The sequence below is a fragment of the Salvelinus alpinus genome, chromosome 25 (assembly GCF_045679555.1).
Source record: "Salvelinus alpinus chromosome 25, SLU_Salpinus.1, whole genome shotgun sequence".
NCBI classification, from domain to species: Eukaryota; Metazoa; Chordata; class Actinopteri; order Salmoniformes; family Salmonidae; genus Salvelinus; species Salvelinus alpinus.
In genome coordinates this window covers 44,328,761-44,348,205 of record NC_092110.1, presented here as the reverse complement: position 1 = coordinate 44,348,205, position 19,445 = coordinate 44,328,761, and the positions used below count along the sequence as shown (strand labels likewise).

The window sequence follows — 19,445 nt, the reverse complement described above, 5'->3', positions numbered from 1 at the left end:
ACCCTAACCCTAACCCCTAACCCTAACTCTAACCCTAACCCTAACCCCTAACCCTAACCCTAACCCCTAACCCCTAACCCTAACCCTAACCCCTAACCCTAACTCTAACCCTAACCTGTTTGACCTGACCTCTACACCAAAGATGTACTCTAACCCTAACCCTAACCCCTAACCCTAACTCTAACCCTAACCCTAACCCTAACCCCTAACCCTAACCCCTAACCCTAACTCTAACCCTAACCCTAACCTGTTTGACCTGACCTCTACACCAAATATGTACTCTTGAAAATAGAAATGCAATTGTGAATCACCCATATAGCCAACACACACACACACACACACACACACACACACACACACACACACACACACACACACACACACACACACACACACACACACACACACACACACACACACACACACACTGCAAGTCGACTTGGAAACATGTTGGGATTTATTTTTCTCGTAGTTGATTGTATTTACATAGATTGGCAACTTTTGAAACATTTTGAAGGTAAACTGACAGAGATAGATTTTAATCTGATATAATTATAAAACGAAAGCAGTTTCTAACTAAGCCTGGTCCTAGATCTGTTTTGTGCTGTCTTGCTTGGCAATGACCATAGGATTTGACAAGACAGCACAAAACAGATCTGGGACCAGGAATAGGTTCAAGGCTACATGGGAATATTCTGTTCTCGACCAGAAAAACAAAGGAAGAAACACTCATCACTGCTAACACGCATCTCACTGTAAATTATACAAATTAATATATACAGAGCATTCAGAAAGTTTTCACCTTGTCATTATCCACATTTTAGTTATGTTACAGCCTTATTCTAAAGTGAATTAAATCAACATTTTACCTCCCTCATCAATCTACACACAATACACCATAATGACGAAGAAAAAAACAGTTTTTTTGAAATGTTAGCAAATTTATACAAATAAAAAAAACTGGAAATATAAAATTTACATAAGTATTCAGACCCTTTACTCAGGAGGGATGGTGGCAGGTTTCCTCCAGACATGATACTTGGCATTCAGGCCAAAGAGTACAATCTTGGTTTCATCAGACCAGAGAATCTTGTTCTCATGGTTTGTGAGTTTTTTTAGGTGCCTTTTGGCAAACTCCAAGCAGGCTGTCATGTGTCTTTTACTGAGGAGTGGCTTCCGTCTGGCCACTCTACCATAAAGGCCTGATTGGTGGAGTGCTGCAGAGATGGTTGTCCTTCTGGAAGGTTCTCCCATCTCCACAGAGGAACTCTAGAGCTCTGTCAGTGACCATCACGTTTTTGGTCACCTCCCTGACCAAGGCCCTTCTTCCCCGATTGCTCAGTTTGGCCGGGTGGCCAGCTCTAGGAAGAGTCTTGGTGGTTCCAAACTTCTTCCATTTAAGAATGATGGAGGCCACTGTTTTCTTGGGGACCTTCAATGATGCAGAAATGTTTTGGTACCCTTCCCCAGATCTAAGCCTCGACACAATCCTGTCTCGGAGCTCTACAGACAATTCCTTCGACCTCATGGCTTGGTTTTTTCTCTGACATGCACCATTAACTGTGGGACCTTATATAGACAGGTGTGTGCCTTTCCAAATCGAGTCCAATCAAGTTAATTTACCACAGGTGGACTCCAATCAAGTTGTAGAAACATCTCAAGGAGGATCAATGGAAACAGGATGCACCTGAGCTCAATTTTGAGTCTCATAGCAAAAGGTCTGAATACTTATGTAAATAAGGTATTTCTGTTTTTCGCTTTGTCATTATGGGGTATTGTGGGTAGATTGATGAGGAAAAAATGTATTTAATCCCTTTTAGAATAAGGCTGTAACCTAACAAAATGTGGAACAAGTCAAGGGGTCTGAATACTTTCTGAATGCATTGTATAACTGAACACATGACATGTACCACGGCGGAAAATAGGCCCTCGTGTTTTAGGCCAGGGAAACATAACATCATATTGAACCTAATATTGTGGTAATAATGTTCAACCTAGGCCTTGTTCTGGTTCAATACATTACAGACCCATAACTCTAACCTAGGCCTTATTCTGGTTCAATACACTGAAGTCCTCTAAGAGCCCATTGAGGATAGCCTTGTGTATACAGAGGAGTAGAAGTAGTTCTATTGGCTGTGGGTCAGTGTTCTGTAGGACAGGTAGGAGTAGAACTAGTTATATTGGCTGTAGGTCAGTGTTCTGTAGGACAGGTAGGAGTAGGACTAGTTCTATTGGCTGTAGGACAGTGTTCTGTAGGTCAGTGTTCTGTAGGACAGGTAGGAGTAGAACTAGTTCTATTGGCTGTAGGTCAGTGTTCTGTAGGACAGTGTTCTGTAGGTCAGTGTTCTGTAGGTCAGTGTTCTGTAGGTCAGTGTTCTGTAGGTCAGTGTTCTGTAGGACAGGTAGGAGTAGGACTAGTTCTATTGGCTGTGGGTCAGTGTTCTGTAGGACAGTGTTCTGTAGGACAGGTAGGAGTAGAACTAGTTCTATTGGCTGTAGGTCAGTGTTCTGTAGGACAGGTAGGAGTAGGACTAGTTCTATTGGCTGTAGGACAGTGTTCTGTAGGACAGGTAGGAGTAGAACTAGTTCTATTGGCTGTAGGTCAATGTTCTGTAGGTCAGTGTTCTGTAGGACAGGTAGGAGTAGGACTAGTTCTATTGGCTGTAGGACAGTGTTCTGTAGGACAGGTAGGAGTAGAACTAGTTCTATTGGCTGTAGGTCAGTGTTCTGTAGGACAGGTAGGAGTAGAACTAGTTCTATTGGCTGTAGGTCAGTGTTCTGTAGGACAGGTAGGAGTAGAACTAGTTATATTGGCTGTAGGTCAGTGTTCTGTAGGACAGGTAGGAGTAGGACTAGTTCTATTGGCTGTAGGTCAGTGTTCTGTAGGACAGGTAGGAGTAGGACTAGTTCTATTGGCTGTAGGTCAGTGTTCTGTAGGACAGGTAGGAGTAGGACTAGTTCTATTGGCTGTAGGACAGTGTTCTGTAGGACAGGTAGGAGTAGGACTAATTCTATTGGCTGTAGGACAGTGTTCTGTAGGAGTAGAACTAGTTCTATTGGCTGTAGGTCAGTGTTCTGTAGGTCAGTGTTCCGTAGGTCGGTGTTCCGTAGGTCGGTGTTCCGTAGGTCGGTGTTCCGTAGGTCGGTGTTCCGTAGGTTGGTGTTCTGTAGGACAGTGTTCCGTAGGACATTCAGGACTGTTCTCCAGGGCATCATGGTAGGAGGCAGAGTTCTATTGGCTGTAGGCGTGGCTCTAGTGTTCTGTAGGACATAGACTAGTCGGCAGAGTCATTTTGGCAATAGGAGAGTTCTGTAGGGTATGGTAGGTAGAGGTGGAGGTGGGGACACTAGGTAGGTAGAGGTGGAGGTGGGGACACTAGGTAGGTAGAGGTGGAGGTGGGGACACTAGGTAGGTAGAGGTGGAGGTGGGGACACTAGGTAGGTAGAGGTGGAGGTGGGGACACTAGGTAGGTAGAGGTGGAGGTGGGGGCACCAGGTAGGTGGAGAACGTCATCGCCCTTTCCATCCTTGCCATGATCTGCAACACACATAATAACATTATGACATTTAATATTGAAGTTAAGATAAAGAGGTTCCCTTTAAATATAACATTTCTTCCTCAGAGGCAGATAAATAGCCCATGTTTGTAACTCTGCCAGCTCACTCCAGTTCACCTCCCCTCTGGCCAGCTGAAGGACACACACACAATGTGCATCCCACACGGCACTCTATTCCCTATATAGTACACTACTTTTAACCAAAGCCCTATGTGCCATGGTCAAAAGTAGTGCACTAAATAGGGAATAGGGTGCCTATGGAGACTCATTCAGATCTCTGCAGTCAGTATAGTAAGTCTAACACACTCCTCTCTGCCAGGCCGGACTAATGCGACAGGGAACAGCTCTAATACATTTCGGCCTTTATATTTCATCTCATCATTTAGGTATCTAGATGGATGTTGGCAGATTTTCTATTTTGTTAAAAGCAAAATAATACAGTGACAAAATAATACAGTGACAGGTGCCAGTCTAAGCTGTGTAGAAAGCTGGAGAGAGAAAGGCAGATTATAGAGTGAGAGACAGAGAGAGGGATCTGTGCAGATAGAGAGAGAGAGAGGCAGGGAGAGAGAGGGATATGTGCAGAGACAGAGAGAGAGAGGGAGGGAGAGGGATCTGTGCAGAGAGAGAGAGAGAGGCAGGGAGAGAGGGATCTGTGCAGAGAGAGAGCGAGAGAGAGGCAGGGAGAGACAGGGATCTGTGCAGAGAGAGAGCGAGAGAGAGGCAGGGAGAGAGAGGGATCTGTGCAGAGAGAGAGAGAGAGAGAGGCAGGGAGAGAGAGGGATCTGTGCAGAGACAGAGAGAGAGAGGGAGGGAGAGGGATCTGTGCAGAGAGAGAGGGGGAGGGAGGGAGAGATTGAGAGGGATCTGTGCAGAGAGAGAGAGAGAGAGAGAGAGAGAGGGGTGGAGAGATACAGAGGGTAGGCGGGAGAGAGAGTGAGAGAAAGAGAGGCTAACTGACTGTAGGTATTTTTGTGTTTGTTTCATTAATCTATTGTTGACACAGTCCCAACATGTTTTGCTTGTCAGCAATCAACTTTTCAAGATATGTAACTTTCAAAATATAGCAATCTGGCAGGTATGATCGACTAATGAAACAAATAGCAGTTTTCCTTTAAGGGATTTTTCTCCCTCATTCTGAACCCTGTCCAGGAAGGCAAAGCTCTGCAGTAATGTCCCTCCCTGCTCCACACAGTTGTCAATGTTATTGCACATTAGCTCAGCCTGTCTCCAATAAATGTCCTTTAGGAATCTACTTGCTAGATGAGAGAAATCTGCAACTGTAGGTCAGTTGAGAGACACACTTTCTGCTGTGTGCAGGAATGAAAAGCTGGAGGCGTTTGTCCTCCGCTCCCCTCCCCCCGTCTCTCCACCCTGCAGCCTGTCACCAGCCCTCCCCTCCCCCCGCCTCCCCTCCCCCCGTCTCTCCACCCTGCAGCCTGTCAGCAGCCCTCCCCTCCCCCCGTCTCTCCACCCTGCAGCCTCCCCTCCCCCCGTCTCTCCACCCTGCAGCCTGTCAGCAGCCCTCCCCTCCCCCCGTCTCTCCACCCTGCAGCCTCCCCTCCCCCCGTCTCTCCACCCTGCAGCCTCCCCTCCCCCCGTCTCTCCACCCTGCAGCCTGTCAGCAGCCCTCCCCTCCCCCCGTCTCTCCACCCTGCAGCCTCCCCTCCCCCCGTCTCTCCACCCTGCAGCCTCCCCTCCCCCCGTCTCTCCACCCTGCAGCCTGTCAGCAGCCCTCCCCTCCCCCCGTCTCTCCACCCTGCAGCCTCCCCTCCCCCCGTCTCTCCACCCTGCAGCCTCCCCTCCCCCCGTCTCTCCACCCTGCAGCCTGTCAGCAGCCCTCCCCTCCCCCCGTCTCTCCACCCTGCAGCCTCCCCTCCCCCCGTCTCTCCACCCTGCAGCCTGTCAGCAGCCCTCCCCTCCCCCCGTCTCCCCTCCCCCCGTCTCTCCACCCTGCCTCCCCTTTTCCACCCATACCAACACTGGCAGTCCCTCCCCTTCTCCAATCAGCACCAATACTGACAGTCCTTCCCCTTTTACAACCAGCACCCCTCCCCTTCTCCAACCAGCAACATCACCGAGAGTCTCTCCCCTTCTCCAACCAGCACCAACACTGACAGTCCCTCCCCTTCTCCAACCAGCACCAACACTGACAGTCCCTCCCCTTCTCCAACCAGCACCAACACTGACAGTCCCTCCCCTTCTCCAACCAGCACCAACACTGACAGTACCTCCCCTTCTTCAACCAGCACCCCTGCCCTTCTCCAACCAGCACCAACACTGACAGTCCCTCCCCTTCTCCAACCAGCACCAAAACTGAACGTCTCTCCCCTTCTCCAACCAGCACCAACAATGACAGCCCCACCCCTTCTCCATCCAGCACCAACACTGACAGTCCTTCCCCTTCTCCAACCAGCACCAACACTGACAGTCCCTCCCCTTCTCCAACCAGCACCAACACTGACAGTCCCTGCCCTTCTCCCACTAGCACCAACACTGACAGTCCCTCCCCTTCTTCAACCAGCACCAACACTGACAGTCCCTCCCCTTCTCCAACCAGCACCAACACTGACAGTCCCTCCCCCTTCTCCAACTAGCACCAACACTGACAGTCCCTCCCCTTCTCCAACCAGCACCAACACTGACAGTCCCTTCCCCTTCTCTAACCAGCACCAACACTGACAGTCCCTCCCCCTTCTCCAACCAGCACCAACACTGACAGTCCCTCCCCTTCTTCAACCAGCACCAACACTGACAGTCCCTCCCCTTCTCCAACCAGCACCAACACTGACAGTCCCTCCCCTTCTCCAACCAGCACCAACACTGACAGTCCCTCCCCTTCTCCAACCAGCACCAACACTGACAGTACCTCCCCTTCTTCAACCAGCACCCCTGCCCTTCTCCAACCAGCACCAACACTGACAGTCCCTCCCCTTCTCCAACCAGCACCAAAACTGAACGTCTCTCCCCTTCTCCAACCAGCACCAACAATGACAGCCCCACCCCTTCTCCATCCAGCACCAACACTGACAGTCCTTCCCCTTCTCCAACCAGCACCAACACTGACAGTCCCTCCCCTTCTCCAACCAGCACCAACACTGACAGTCCCTGCCCTTCTCCCACTAGCACCAACACTGACAGTCCCTCCCCTTCTTCAACCAGCACCAACACTGACAGTCCCTCCCCTTCTCCAACCAGCACCAACACTGACAGTCCCTCCCCCTTCTCCAACTAGCACCAACACTGACAGTCCCTCCCCTTCTCCAACCAGCACCAACACTGACAGTCCCTTCCCCTTCTCTAACCAGCACCAACACTGACAGTCCCTCCCCCTTCTCCAACCAGCACCAACACTGACAGTCCCTCCCCTTCTTCAACCAGCACCCCTGCCCTTCTCCAACCAGCACCAACACTGACAGTCCCTCCCCCTTCTCCAACCAGCACCAACACTGACAGTCCCTTCCCCTTCTCCAACCAGCACCAACACTGACAGTCCCTCCCCCTTCTCCAACCAGCACCAACACTGACAGTCCCTCCCCCTTCTCCAACCAGCACCAACACTGACAGTCCCTCCCCCTTCTCCAACCAGCACCAACACTGACAGCCCCTCCCCTTCTTCAACCAGCACCCCTGCCCTTTTCCAACCAGCACCAACACTGACAGTCCCTTCCCCTTCTCCAACCAGCACCAACACTGACAGTCCCTCCCCTTCTCCAACCAGCACCAACACTGACAGTCCCTCCCCCTTCTCCAACCAGCACCAACACTGCCAGTCCCTCCCCTTCTCCAACCAGCACCAACACTGACAGTCCCTCCCCTTCTCCAACCAGCACCAACACTGACAGCCCCTCCCTCTTCTCCAACCAGCACCAACACTGACAGTCCCTTCCCCTTCTCCAACCAGCACCAACACTGACAGTCCCTCCCCCTTCTCCAACCAGCACCAACACTGACAGTCCCTCCCCTTCTCCAACCAGCACCAACACTGACAGTCCCTCCCCCTTCTCCAACCAGCACCAACACTGACAGTCCCTCCCCCTTCTCCAACCAGCACCAACACTGACAGTCCCTTACGTTCCCACGTACCCCTGCCCTCTCTGTCTCAGCTCTAACTTCTGCCACCCCTCAGCTCCGCCCCATCCCCTGGTGCTGTTACCATGGTAACTCCTACATCGGAGGCCAAATCACCGCCGTGTGTATTTCTCTTTCTGTTTTAATCAGAGAGACACTGGCCTCTAAAGCTTGTTGGCTACGATGGCAGGTTGTGCATATGTGTGTGTGTGTAGCGTGTGTAGCGTGTTTTTTGTGTGTGTGTGTGTGGTTGTGTGTGTGGTTGCGTGTGTTTGGTCACGGATGTAGTAAGGAGGAATAACACAAAAACTGAACACGATACATATGATATGTAAAAACAACTACTACATTTAATTGGATAACATCGTAAAAAGCTTGTACATACCTGTTAAGCTTCACACAGAGAGGCAAACTCTGTGCCTGGATGGTTGCCGGGGGTAGAAGGTGGGGATTTGGGGTTAGAGGGTCTCTGGCTAGAACACAACACTTTCCTGTTAAGTCACGTGACATGAGGAAGGTCCAGGAGCAGAGACTGGAGGAGAGACTGGGGGAGAGACTGGAGCAGAGACTGGAGGAGAGACAGGGGAAGGTCTAGAAGGAGAGACAGGAGGAGAGACTGGAGGAGAGACTGGAAGAGAGACTGGAGGAGAGACTGGGGGAGAGACTGGGGGAGAGACTGGGGGAGAGACAGGGGAAGGTCTAGAAGGAGAGACAGGAGGAGAGACAGGAGGAGAGACAGGAGGAGAGACAGGAGGAGAGACAGGAGCAGAGACAGGAGCAGAGACTGGAGGAGGGTCTAGGAGGAGATACAGGAGGAGAGACTGGAGGAGAGACTGGGGGAGAGACTGGGGGGGAGACTGGGGAGAGACAGGGGAAGGTCTAGAAGGAGAGACAGGAGGAGAGACAGGAGGAGAGACAGGAGGAGAGACAGGAGCAGAGACAGGAGCAGAGACTGGAGGAGAGACTGGAGGAGGGTCTAGGAGGAGAGACAGGAGGAGGGTATAAAACATAGCGATATCTATTCTCTATGGTATAGAATGTCCTCCACTGCAGAACCAGGAGGGTATAGAATGTCCTCCACTGCAGAACCAGGAGGGTATAGAATGTCCTCCACTGCAGAACCAGGAGGGTATAGAATGTCCTCCACTGCAGAACCAGGAGGGTATAGAATGTCCTCCACTGCAGAACCAGGAGGGTATAGAATGTCCTCCACTGCAGAACCAGGAGGGTATAGAATGTCCTCCACTGCAGAACCAGGGGGGTATAGAATGTCCTCCACTGCAGAACCAGGAGGGTATAGAATGTCCTTCACTGCAGAACCAGGAGGGTATAGAATGTCCTCCACTGCAGAACCAGGAGGGTATAGAATGTCCTCCACTGCAGAACCAGGAGGGTATAGAATGTCCTCCACTGCAGAACCAGGGGGGTATAGAATGTCCTCCACTGCAGAACCGGGAGGGTATAGAATGTCCTCCACTGCAGAACCAGGAGGGTATAGATTGTCCTCCCCTGCACAACCAGGAGGGTATAGAATGTCCTCCACTGCAGAACCAGGAGGGTATAGAATGTCCTCCACTGCAGAACCAGGAGGGAATAGATTGTCCTCCCCTGCAGAACCAGGAGGATATAGAATGTCCTCCACTGCAGATCCAGGAGGGTATAGAATGTCCTCCACTGCAGAACCAGGAGGGTATAGAATGTCCTCCACTGCAGAACCAGGGGGGTATAGAATGTCCTCCACTGCAGAACCAGGAGGGTATAGAATGTCCTCCCCTGCAGAACCAGGGGGGTATAGAATGTCCTCCACTGCAGAACCAGGAGGGTATAGAATGTCCTCCACTGCAGAACCAGGGGGGTATAGAATGTCCTCCACTGCAGAACCGGGACGGTATAGAATGTCCTCCACTGCAGAACCAGGAGGGTATAGATTGTCCTCCCCTGCACAACCAGGAGGGTATAGAATGTCCTCCACTGCAGAACCAGGAGGGTATAGATTGTCCTCCCCTGCAGAACCAGGAGGATATAGAATGTCCTCCACTGCAGATCCAGGAGGGTATAGAATGTCCTCCACTGCAGAACCAGGAGGGTATAGAATGTCCTCCACTGCAGAACCAGGGGGGTATAGAATGTCCTCCAATGCAGAACCAGGAGGGTATAGAATATGTCCTCCAATGCAGAACCAGGGGGGTATAGAATGTCCTCCACTGCAGAACCGGGACGGTATAGAATGTCCTCCACTGCAGAACCAGGAGGGTATAGATTGTCCTCCCCTGCACAACCAGGAGGGTATAGAATGTCCTCCACTGCAGAACCAGGAGGGTATAGATTGTCCTCCCCTGCAGAACCAGGAGGATATAGAATGTCCTCCACTGCAGATCCAGGAGGGTATAGAATGTCCTCCACTGCAGAACCAGGAGGGTATAGAATGTCCTCCACTGCAGAACCAGGGGGGTATAGAATGTCCTCCAATGCAGAACCAGGAGGGTATAGAATATGTCCTCCAATGCAGAACCAGGGGGGTATAGAATGTCCTCCAATGCAGAACCAGGAGGGTATAGAATCCATAATAGCAGCAGAGGGGATGGAACAGGAGAGAGAGTCCAGGAGGGTATAGAAAACCTCTGCAGCAAAACTAGGAAGGTATATATTCTATACTATACTCCACTGCACAACCAAGGCTCTGGCGTTTCCTGTTATATGACATGAGGAGAGACAGGATCCTGGAGGAGAGACTGGAGGAGAGACTGGAGGAGAGACTGGGGGAGAGACAGGCATAGGATCCTGGAGGAGAGACTGGAGGAGAGACTGGAGGAGAGACTGGAGGAGAGACTGGAGGAGAGACTGGAGGAGAGACTGGAGGAGAGACTGGAGGAGAGACTGGGGGAGAGACAGGCATAGGATCCTGGAGGAGAGACTGGAGGAGAGACTGGAGGAGAGACTGGGGGAGAGACAGGCATAGGATCCTGGAGGAGAGACTGGAGGAGAGACTGGAGGAGAGACTGGGGGAGAGACAGGCATAGGATCCTGGAGGACAGTCCAGGACTGTTTATAGAACATACCGGTCTCTATACTATAGAACACCTCTACAGTAGAATCAGGTTCCAGGTAGATTCTATACTGCAGTAGAATCAGGGTCCAGGTAGATTATATTCTACAGTAGAATCAGGGGCCAGGTAGATTCTATATTGCAGTAGAATCAGGGACCATGTAAATTATATTCTACAGTAGAATCAGGGTCCAGGTAGATTATTTTCTACAGTAGAATCAGGGACCATGTAAATTATTTTCTACAGTAGAATCAGGGTCCTCTCCGATGCCTCATCAGCAGCTGGCTCGGTTGTGTTGTGCTGACATCACTCTGAGTGATGTCACGTTTCTCTGCCACAGCTGCTTCGTCAGCGGTTGGTTAGTCGGCTCGGCCGCACGGTGAAGACAGGAGGAGAGTACAGCCAAGGGGCTCAGTAACAGCACACTACACACTTAGAAAAAAGGTTTCCAAAATGGTTCTTTGGCTGCCCCCATAAGAGAACCCTTTTTGGTTCCAGGTAGAACCCTTTTGGGTTCCAGGTAGAACCCTCTCTGGAAAGGGTTCTACCTGGAACCAAAAAAGGGTTCTTCAAAGGGTTATCCTATGGGGACAGCCGAAGAACCCTTTTAGATTCTAGATAGCACCTTTTTTCTAAGAGTGTACTGCACACAGTTTCTCCATCTGCATCACAACATACAAACGAGTCCCTGGTCTGCTTCGGGGCTCTCAGATCACTCACTTGTACTTCCTTTCCCTTTCTGTCTGATTCTCTCTCCCCCCTACAGAAGAGAAGGGCTCCGTTAAAAGGCAGCCAATGTGGCTAGTTGTCATGGAGTTGTGCTTCCCGGGGCAACAATGGTTCTTTTCATTCCAACAGCACAGCTCTTAGTTGGGTAGATCTGATAAAGAGGGAGGCTAGAAGGGGGCTGTGGGGAACACTCTGATCCACGTAATATACTATGTCCCAAACTGTTGGGTCTTTGTCCAAGTCCACCTACAGACACTATTTTATTCTCTCCTCTTTTTCTTCTTCATTGATTTGCATATTATAAAGTGTACTTTTGGCTTTAAGATAATATGTCTAAACAATACAAAGGAATGATTCTGATTTCATCAAATACAAATGGGTGAGGAATTAAGAGGAAAGGGTCATCATAGGACAGGAGATACCATTCCTTATGAGAGACAGATGTCATCACAGGACAGGAGATACCATTCCTTATGAGAGACAGATGTTGTCATAGGACAGGAGATACCATTCCTTATGATAGACAGCTGTCATCATAGGACAGGAGATACCATTCCTTATGAGAGACAGATTTCATCATAGGACAGGAGATACCATTCCTTATGAGAGACAGATGTCATCATAGGACAGGAGATACCATTCCTTATGAGAGACAGATGTTATCATAGGACAGGAGATACCATTCCTTATGAGAGACAGATTTCATCATAGGACAGGAGATACCATTCCTTATGAGAGACAGATGTCATCATAGGACAGGAGATACCATTCCTTATGATAGACAGCTGTCATCATAGGACAGGAGATACCATTCCTTATGAGAGACAGATGTTGTCATAGGACAGGAGATACCATTCCTTATGAGAGACAGATGTTGTCATAGGACAGGAGATACCATTCCTTATGATAGACAGATATTGTCACAGGACAGGAGATACCATTCCTTATGAGAGACAGATGTTATCATAGGACAGGAGATACCATTCCTTATGAGAGACAGATGTTATCATAGGACAGGAGATACCATTCCTTATGAGAGACAGATGTTTTAAAGCTGTGCAGCATTGAAGCTAGTTAGGAGGCTATAAGCAGTCAGAGACCACTATGATGACACACCAAATGATGACCACCAATCAGAGACCACTATGATGACACACCAAATGATGACCACCAATCAGAGACCACTATGATGACACACCAAATGATGACCACCAATCAGAGACCACTATGATGACACACCAAATGATGACCACCAATCAGAGACCACTATGATGACACACCAAATGATGACCACCAATCAGAGACCACTATGATGACACACCAAATGATGACCACCAATCAGAGACCACTATGATGACACACCAAATGATGACCACCAATCAGAGACCACTATGATGACACACCAAATGATGACCACCAATCAGAGACCACTATGATGACACACCAAATGATGACCACCAATCAGAGACCACTATGATGACACACCAAATGATGACCACCAATCAGAGACCACTATGATGACACACCAAATGTGTTGGAAGGATCCTTTTTGACTTCTTTGAATGCCTCTTAAGGGAAAAGTAATCCAAAATAATCAGATTACGTTACTGAGTTTGGGTAATCCAAAAGTTGATTTTGCACAGGTAGCTAGCAACTGTAACGAATTACATTTACAAAGTAACTTGTCCAACCCTGGCTATAGCATAGCACATGGTAACCAGTAGTAACCAGTAATCCAGGGTAGTAAGCAGTAGATACCAGTAGTCCAGGGTAGTCAGTAGTTACCAATAACCAGTAGTCCAGGTTGTTAACTAGTAGTTACCAGTAGTTACCACTAACCAGTAGTCCAGGGTATTAACTAGTAGTTACCAGTAGTTACCACTAACCAGTAGTCCAGGGTATTAACTAGTAGTTACCACTAGCAAGTAGTCCAGGGTATTAACTAGTAGTTACCAGTAGTTACCACTAACCAGTAGCCCAGGGTATTAACTAGTAGTTACCAGTAGTTACCACTAACCAGTAGTCCAGGGTAGTAACCAGTAGTTACCAGTATTCCAGGGTAGTAACCAGTATTAACCAGTAGTTACCAGTAGTCCAGGGTAGTCAGTAGTTACCATGAACCAGTAGTCCAGGGTAGTCAGTAGTTACCATGAACCAGTAGTCCAGGGTAGTAACCAGTAGTTACCAGTAGTCCAGGGTAGTAACCAGTAGTTACCACTAACCCGTAGTCCAGGGTATTAACTAGTAGTAACCAGTAGTTACCAGTATTCCAGGGTAGTAACCAGTATTAACCAGTAGTTACCAGTAGTCCAGGGTCGTCAGTAGTTACCATGAACCAGTAGTCCAGGGTAGTAACCAGTAGTTACCAGTAGTCCAGGGTAGTAACCAGTAGTTACCACTAACCCGTAGTCCAGGGTATTAACTAGTAGTAACCAGTAGTTACCACTAACCAGTAGTTCACCAGTAGCATGAAGGTGTGCCTCATCACTTGTCATCCAGGCTGGCTTTGAACTGGAACTGAGCCTCCAGATCCATCTTATCAAAGGTCCTCATGTTGGTCTCCTCCCTGACCCGGTCCCGTACGTGGAAGGAGGCACGGGCGGTAGAGCGAGCGCTCTCCAGCACGGCTCTCTTCTCCCTGAAGATCTGCTCACTCTTCTCCAGCTTCCTCTCGATGGACTGCAGGAGCTCCGTCCTCCTGGCTTGCTCCTCCCCTTCCACACGCTGTCTGTTGAGTCGTTGTAGTCTCTCCTTCTCCTGCCTGCTCTGTACTGCTCTCTGGGCTTTCTCCTTGGCTTTCTCCTCTGCCACCAGAGCTGCCTGCTGGGCCCGTCTCTCTGCTTCCTTGGCCCGGGCCTCCACCTGCTGTTGCTGCTGTTTCTCCCTCTTCTCCGCAGACCTCCTTGCCTTCTGAATCTGCTGCTCCTCCCTCTTAGCCTTCTCCTTCAGCTCCTTGTCTCTCCTCTCTACGATCTGTTCATAGTTTTCCAGGGAACGGCTCAGCTTCTCCTCCGCAGCCTTCCGTGCCTCCTCCCGCTCCTCCTCCTCTCTCCGGGCGATCTCCCTGATCAGGGCTGCGTGGCGCCTCCTCTCGGCCCGGTTCAGTCCCCGGCGCTCCTCGTGGGCCTGGTGCTCCTTCTCCTGCTTCTTCAGCTCGGCAATGGTAAGTTTCTCCTTGAGGAGGAGCTGCTCCTGCTCCAGCACTGCAGCCCTGTCCTCCTCCAGAGCCTTGAGGTTCTGCTCCTGCTGTTCCTTCTTCTGTTTCTCCTCCCTGGCAGTCTGCTGGAGCCTCTGCTGCCTACTGCGCTCTTGCAGCTCCGCCAGCTCCCTCCACCGCTCCTCGCTCTCCGCCACCTGACGCAGCTTAGCGGCCGACGACTCTCTCTCCTGCTGGCTGAGCCGGCGCTGGCGGTGGGACACCTGGGACTGCCACGCCCGCTGGCACTGCAGCACCGCCCGCTGCTTCTCCCGGTCCTCCCGCTCCCGCTGCAGGTCCCCCAGGCGCTTCTCGCTGTCCCACTGCAGGTGAGCCACGTATCGCGTCTGGCTCATGATGTCCTCCTCCTGGTACCGGGCCAGCATCAGAGCAGCGATCTTCCTGTCCCGCTCCGGAACCGCCTTCAGCCCCCGCCGCCGCACCTCCTTGACGATACGCTCCACCTTCTGGGTGGTCTGGAGGGAGTGGCTGAGGTCCCCCAGGCTAAGGCTCCTCCCCATCAAGGAGTTGAAGGTGGCCAGGGTGCGGGCACGGGGGGAGGAGGACTTGGCCCAGTGGTCTCTGGGTCCATCCCAGCTGTAGGAGGAGGAGGCGCCGGACTCCTCTCCAGAGGAGGTGCAGGTGGTGGTAGAGTTGGTGGTGGAGGTGGAGATGGTATCCATCCTCCTTTGTAGGGACTCAAGGGAGTGGCTCTTCCCTCTGCCCTTTGGAGTGGACACAGGGTGGCCGTTGTGGTGAGGGAACGGCCCTCCGAGACCCCCTGTGATGCCGTTGAGAGCTGCTGTAGTCGGGGTGACTGGGCTCTGCACGGAACTCTTGAACATGGTGGATGTCATGGAGGTGGTTGTTCTGGGGAAGCAGGAGGGTTTGGAGGCTGATCTGGGGAAGGTGTTGGAGGCTTTCGGTGTGGTGGCGGTGGTGCTGCTGGGGATCTTTCTGACCACTGGAGGTGGACCTGAGACAGGGCGGGGTGCCTTGGTTAGTTCTGAGGATTTAGGACGTTTAGCAGAACCAAAACCACAGTCCAGACCTTTAGAGGATGAGGACACAGAGCCGAATGAGCTGGTTTTAGAGGACTGCAGAGAGCTACTTTTAGCTAGAGGATTTGTACTAGTTTTATTAATGCTTGGACCTGGTGTTGTAGTAGCAGCTTTAGAGGTCTGTTCTCTACTACTGGGGGAAGGTTTAGATTTAGTAGGACTAGAGGCCACAGGGCCCGGTTTAGATAGCTGAGTTAAGCTGGGTGTGACTGGTGCTCTGTGCTGTTCCTCTGTAGATGATGCAGCATGTCCGTTGACTGCAGCCTGAAGGATTCTCCTCTTATCTTCCCTCGTGATCCTCTCTCTCTCCTCCCGGCATGCTCTCAGCTTGGCGTGCCTGTCCTTCTCATAGACCTCAAACATGCCCGTCGCCACGCGCATGGACCGTCCCGGGGCCTCACGGGCGAAGTCTGACAACGGGCGCGACAAGATCTCCACGGGTTTGACCCCGCAGCGAGCGCAGGCCTCCAAGGAGCGGGGGCTGGTCAGGACGTAACGGCTTCCCTCTGCCACCGGGGTGTCAAAGTTATACAGGTCCAGATGCAGCTTGGGGGATGGTTTACTGGGCTCTGGGTCGCTGCTTGGAGGCTGGAGGTCTTGAGGTAGAGGGTTCGGAGCTTGACTGCTATCTGAAAGGGGGGTTGCTGCCTCCAGACTGACCGGAGGGCTCTGTAGCTGGGTGTGTGGACTGGGAGGCTGGCAGTCTGGAGGGGCAAGGGGAGGAACCTGAAGCTGCCTGTCCAGAGGGCCCTGAAGCTGGGGCTGGGTGTGTGGACTGGGAAGCTGGAAGTCTGGAGGGCTTGGAGAATGAAGCTGCCTGTCAGTAGGGCCCTGAAGCTGGGGCTGGGTGTTTGGACTGGGAGGACTGGCCTCCTGTGCAACAGGGGGAGGAGCTACCATCCTCTCCCCCAGCCCAGCAGAGTGTATGGGTGTGGTCTCTGCATCACTGCCACCCACACCCTCACACTCCTCTGTTGCTTTCCCATCAGCCTGGTCTGGTAGTCTGGTGGGTGCAGAGGCCTGGTCTGGTAGTCTGGTGGGTGCAGAGGCCTGGTCTGGTAGTCTGGCGGGTGCAGGGGCCTGGTCTGGTAGTCTGGTGGGTGCAGAGGCCTGGTCTGGTAGTCTGGCGGGTGCAGAGGCCTGGTCTGGTAGTCTGGCTGGTGCAGAGGCCACCGGCAGGGCCTCCATCTGTTTCCCCTTGGTCTGGTCCTCTGGCTCAGACGGGTCAACCATAGCTGGCTAATATTAGAACAAGAGAGGAAGGGAGGGAGGGAATTAATGTAGAGGAATGGGGTGAATAGACGAGAGAATTTAAGCAGCAGGATCATATCAGGCCATCTCTGTCCTACTCTGTCCAGGGCTTAATCTGTCTGTATGTCTGTCTGTATGTCTGTCTGTGTGGGTGAGGGAATATCTAGAGCATATTTTACATGCATGGATGATGCTTCGGCTGCATACATTCATACATTCTCTTTCATGATTCACAATATGCTGATTATGCTCCAGTAGAGGCCTTTTGTCTTCAGGGGATTTTAAATTAACCAACAACAAGAAGTAATGGAATTATCCTACGACGATGGGGGCAGCTGTTCATTTATATGAATTATTTTACATGGCTATGAACAAGCACAGGATGCCTGCTGCAATGCACATGTCATACACAGGCCGAACACATAGCCGAACAGACCCTTATTACAGACCGAACAGACCCTTATTACAGACCTAACAGACCCTTCTTACAGACTGTTATTTCCACATCCCAATTAAATGTGCATTACGTAGAATAGAATAGAGCCGTATAATAAATAAACAAATTAAGATACTATAAATAATACTATTTTATTACTTATTCATAAGTCATTCATAGGCCTACACACATCAAACATAGTGTATAACCATGTTAAAGCTGATCTATAATAAGTTATGTCTGCAGGCCTACGGCTACCAAAACAACTCCTGTCATATCGCATCAACAGATAATCAACACAGATGACACATCTCACCCCAAACCGAGATAGTCCCCCCCCCCCAGATTAAAAGAATGATCAGTAATATGTATAGGCTATAGCCTACTGACTGAAACAAACCTGCCACTTTGACGATTGTTTCCTAAACCGATGCTTTCTAGTTCCAAATGAGTGCGTTTAGTCCACTCCGCACCCTGCATACTACCAGGTGACGGAGGAATTACTCTGTGCGATGACAGACCCAGAGATGGAAGATCACAGACGTCACCGCGACCTCTGAGCGACGCGACACAGACGCGGTCTTTCTCCGTCTGTTACAGAGGGCCGTTCTTGATGACACGACTCGACGCAGTCTTTCAACTCTTGGTGTTTACATTTATCTGCAGCTTCTATTATTTTTTGTATTTTTTTTTTTAAACCGCAAATAGCTAGGCTATATTCTGTTGGTCGGTCTTTGCTTAGTCTCTGTGCTAGGCTGGTGTGCTTAGTCTCCACCTGCTGTTCTGCGCTCTCCCGCATCTCTCCATCCCTTCATCTCATCTCTTCATCCGATACTATAGCCCCGCCTGCTCCTGCTGCTGCTTGTGACAATATGGTTAAAAAAATATTGTGCAATGGCACTGCAATGCAATCCCCCCTTCTCCCTTTGTCTGCTCATCTTACATTATAAAACGACAATATTATAATATTACTGCAATAATAGAATAATATTTGATTATTTCCAAAACATAGCAGTATTGCATTTATTCTCTATTTTGCAGCAATATAACTAAGGCCTATGTAGGCCATATGAAGCCTATAATTGAAAACGATTGACCACTAGTATTTTTATACAATGTTATATTTCCTAGGCTTTAGCAGAATACAAATCGAAAATAGTAGTTACCTTATTAAAGATCCCGAAAGCTTCCAGAAAATACATGTTTATTATTCAAGCTATTAATAGACAGGATGCTGTGTTCAACGTTCTAATTCTGTGGTATTTTATCCATCTGCCAGCTAGCCATCTGCCATAGACAGTATATATCTGCCAGTGGGCTTCCGTGGGGGTGGCCAAGACTGTAATGAACCAATATAGCCACCAGGGGATGCTGTAAGCTCATTGTATTAGCTTTTACAACGCTGTAATTTACAATACCTTCAGAAAGAATTCATACCCTTTAACTTATTCCACATTTTGTTACGTTACAGCCTGAATTCAAAATGGATTAAATCATCCATCTACACACAATACCCCATAATGACAAAGTTAACAAAATATTTTTGGACATTTAATAAATATACACACCCCTGAGTCAATTGGTTGTAGAAGCACCTTTGACAGTGATTACAGCTGTGAGTCTTTCTGGATAAGTCTCTAAGAGCTTTCTACACCTGGATTGTGGCTGAGAAGGGAATAACCGGGATAGCATATGGTCTGCCTTTTGGTTCCTGTTGTTTATCATATTATGATTCTCTTGTATATATTAGGGATTAATTGTTTTATATATTAAGGGTATGTGAGACAAGGGAGATGTACTGTACCTGTCCATAGTTGTTTATTAGGAAAGGGAATTGTACTAATTATCTCATGTTATCAAACAAACAACCATTTTATCTGTCATTGTCTGTTGATGCTACTATTACTGCCTAACCTGCCTAACCTCGCCTCCCCCTTCCCTATTCCATCTCCACCTTCCACCTTCCCCCTTCCCTCTTCCACCTTCCCCCTTCCCTCTTCCACCTTCCCCCTTCTCCCTTCCCTCTTCCACCTTCCCCCTTCCCTCTTCCTCTTCCACCTTCCCCCTTCCCTCTTCCACCTTCCCCCTTCCCTCTTC

The 19,445-nt window shown here is 50.0% G+C and overlaps 3 protein-coding genes across 4 annotated transcripts; 2 read left to right on the top strand and 1 right to left on the bottom strand.

Annotated features, from left to right (window-relative positions):
* Positions 1–434: 434 nt before the first annotated feature.
* Positions 435–18,634, bottom strand: ccdc177 (coiled-coil domain containing 177). Of its 2 annotated transcripts, none has more exons than XM_071366907.1 (3): positions 18,515–18,634; positions 8,014–16,900; positions 435–3,538 (listed from the first exon to the last, which is right to left on the bottom strand). In XM_071366907.1, exons 1-2 carry the CDS (start codon positions 18,548–18,550, stop codon positions 13,889–13,891), a joined length of 3,048 nt encoding a protein of 1,015 aa, XP_071223008.1. In that variant the 5' UTR covers positions 18,551–18,634; the 3' UTR covers positions 435–3,538; positions 8,014–13,888. The 2 variants fall into 2 exon arrangements, with proteins under 2 accessions (XP_071223008.1, XP_071223009.1); XM_071366908.1 differs by lacking the exon at positions 18,515–18,634 and adding an exon at positions 17,749–18,199.
* LOC139553115 (uncharacterized) lies at positions 3,215–6,154 on the top strand. Its single transcript, XM_071365070.1, has 3 exons — positions 3,215–3,241; positions 4,938–5,461; positions 5,902–6,154. The coding sequence occupies exons 1-3, from the start codon at positions 3,215–3,217 to the stop codon at positions 6,152–6,154; spliced, it is 804 nt and encodes a 267-aa protein (XP_071221171.1).
* Positions 8,137–11,545, top strand: LOC139553114 (uncharacterized). The gene is made up of 3 exons (XM_071365069.1): positions 8,137–8,217; positions 8,682–9,780; positions 11,442–11,545. Exons 1-3 carry the CDS (start codon positions 8,137–8,139, stop codon positions 11,543–11,545), a joined length of 1,284 nt encoding a protein of 427 aa, XP_071221170.1.
* Positions 18,635–19,445: the final 811 nt, after the last annotated feature.

Excerpts from the sequence above, each read along its gene's own strand:
- ccdc177 (XM_071366907.1), bottom strand. The coding sequence starts at position 18,550 with ATGTATTTTCTGGAAGCTTTCGGGATCTTTAATAAG. Across the intron at positions 16,901-18,514 it reads CTTTCGGGATCTTTAATAAG|CCAGCTATGGTTGACCCGTC; the intron begins GTAACTACTATT and ends TTCTAATATTAG.
- LOC139553115 (XM_071365070.1), top strand. The coding sequence starts at position 3,215 with ATGGTAGGAGGCAGAGTTCTATTGGCT. Across the intron at positions 3,242-4,937 it reads GAGGCAGAGTTCTATTGGCT|CCTGTCACCAGCCCTCCCCT; the intron begins GTAGGCGTGGCT and ends TCCACCCTGCAG. Across the intron at positions 5,462-5,901 it reads GTCTCTCCACCCTGCAGCCT|CACCAACAATGACAGCCCCA; the intron begins GTCAGCAGCCCT and ends TTCTCCAACCAG.
- LOC139553114 (XM_071365069.1), top strand. The coding sequence starts at position 8,137 with ATGAGGAAGGTCCAGGAGCAGAGACTGGAGGAGAGACTGGGGGAGAGA. Across the intron at positions 8,218-8,681 it reads TGGAGGAGAGACAGGGGAAG|AACCAGGAGGGTATAGAATG; the intron begins GTCTAGAAGGAG and ends CCTCCACTGCAG. Across the intron at positions 9,781-11,441 it reads TCCAATGCAGAACCAGGAGG|AAGAGAAGGGCTCCGTTAAA; the intron begins GTATAGAATATG and ends TCCCCCCTACAG.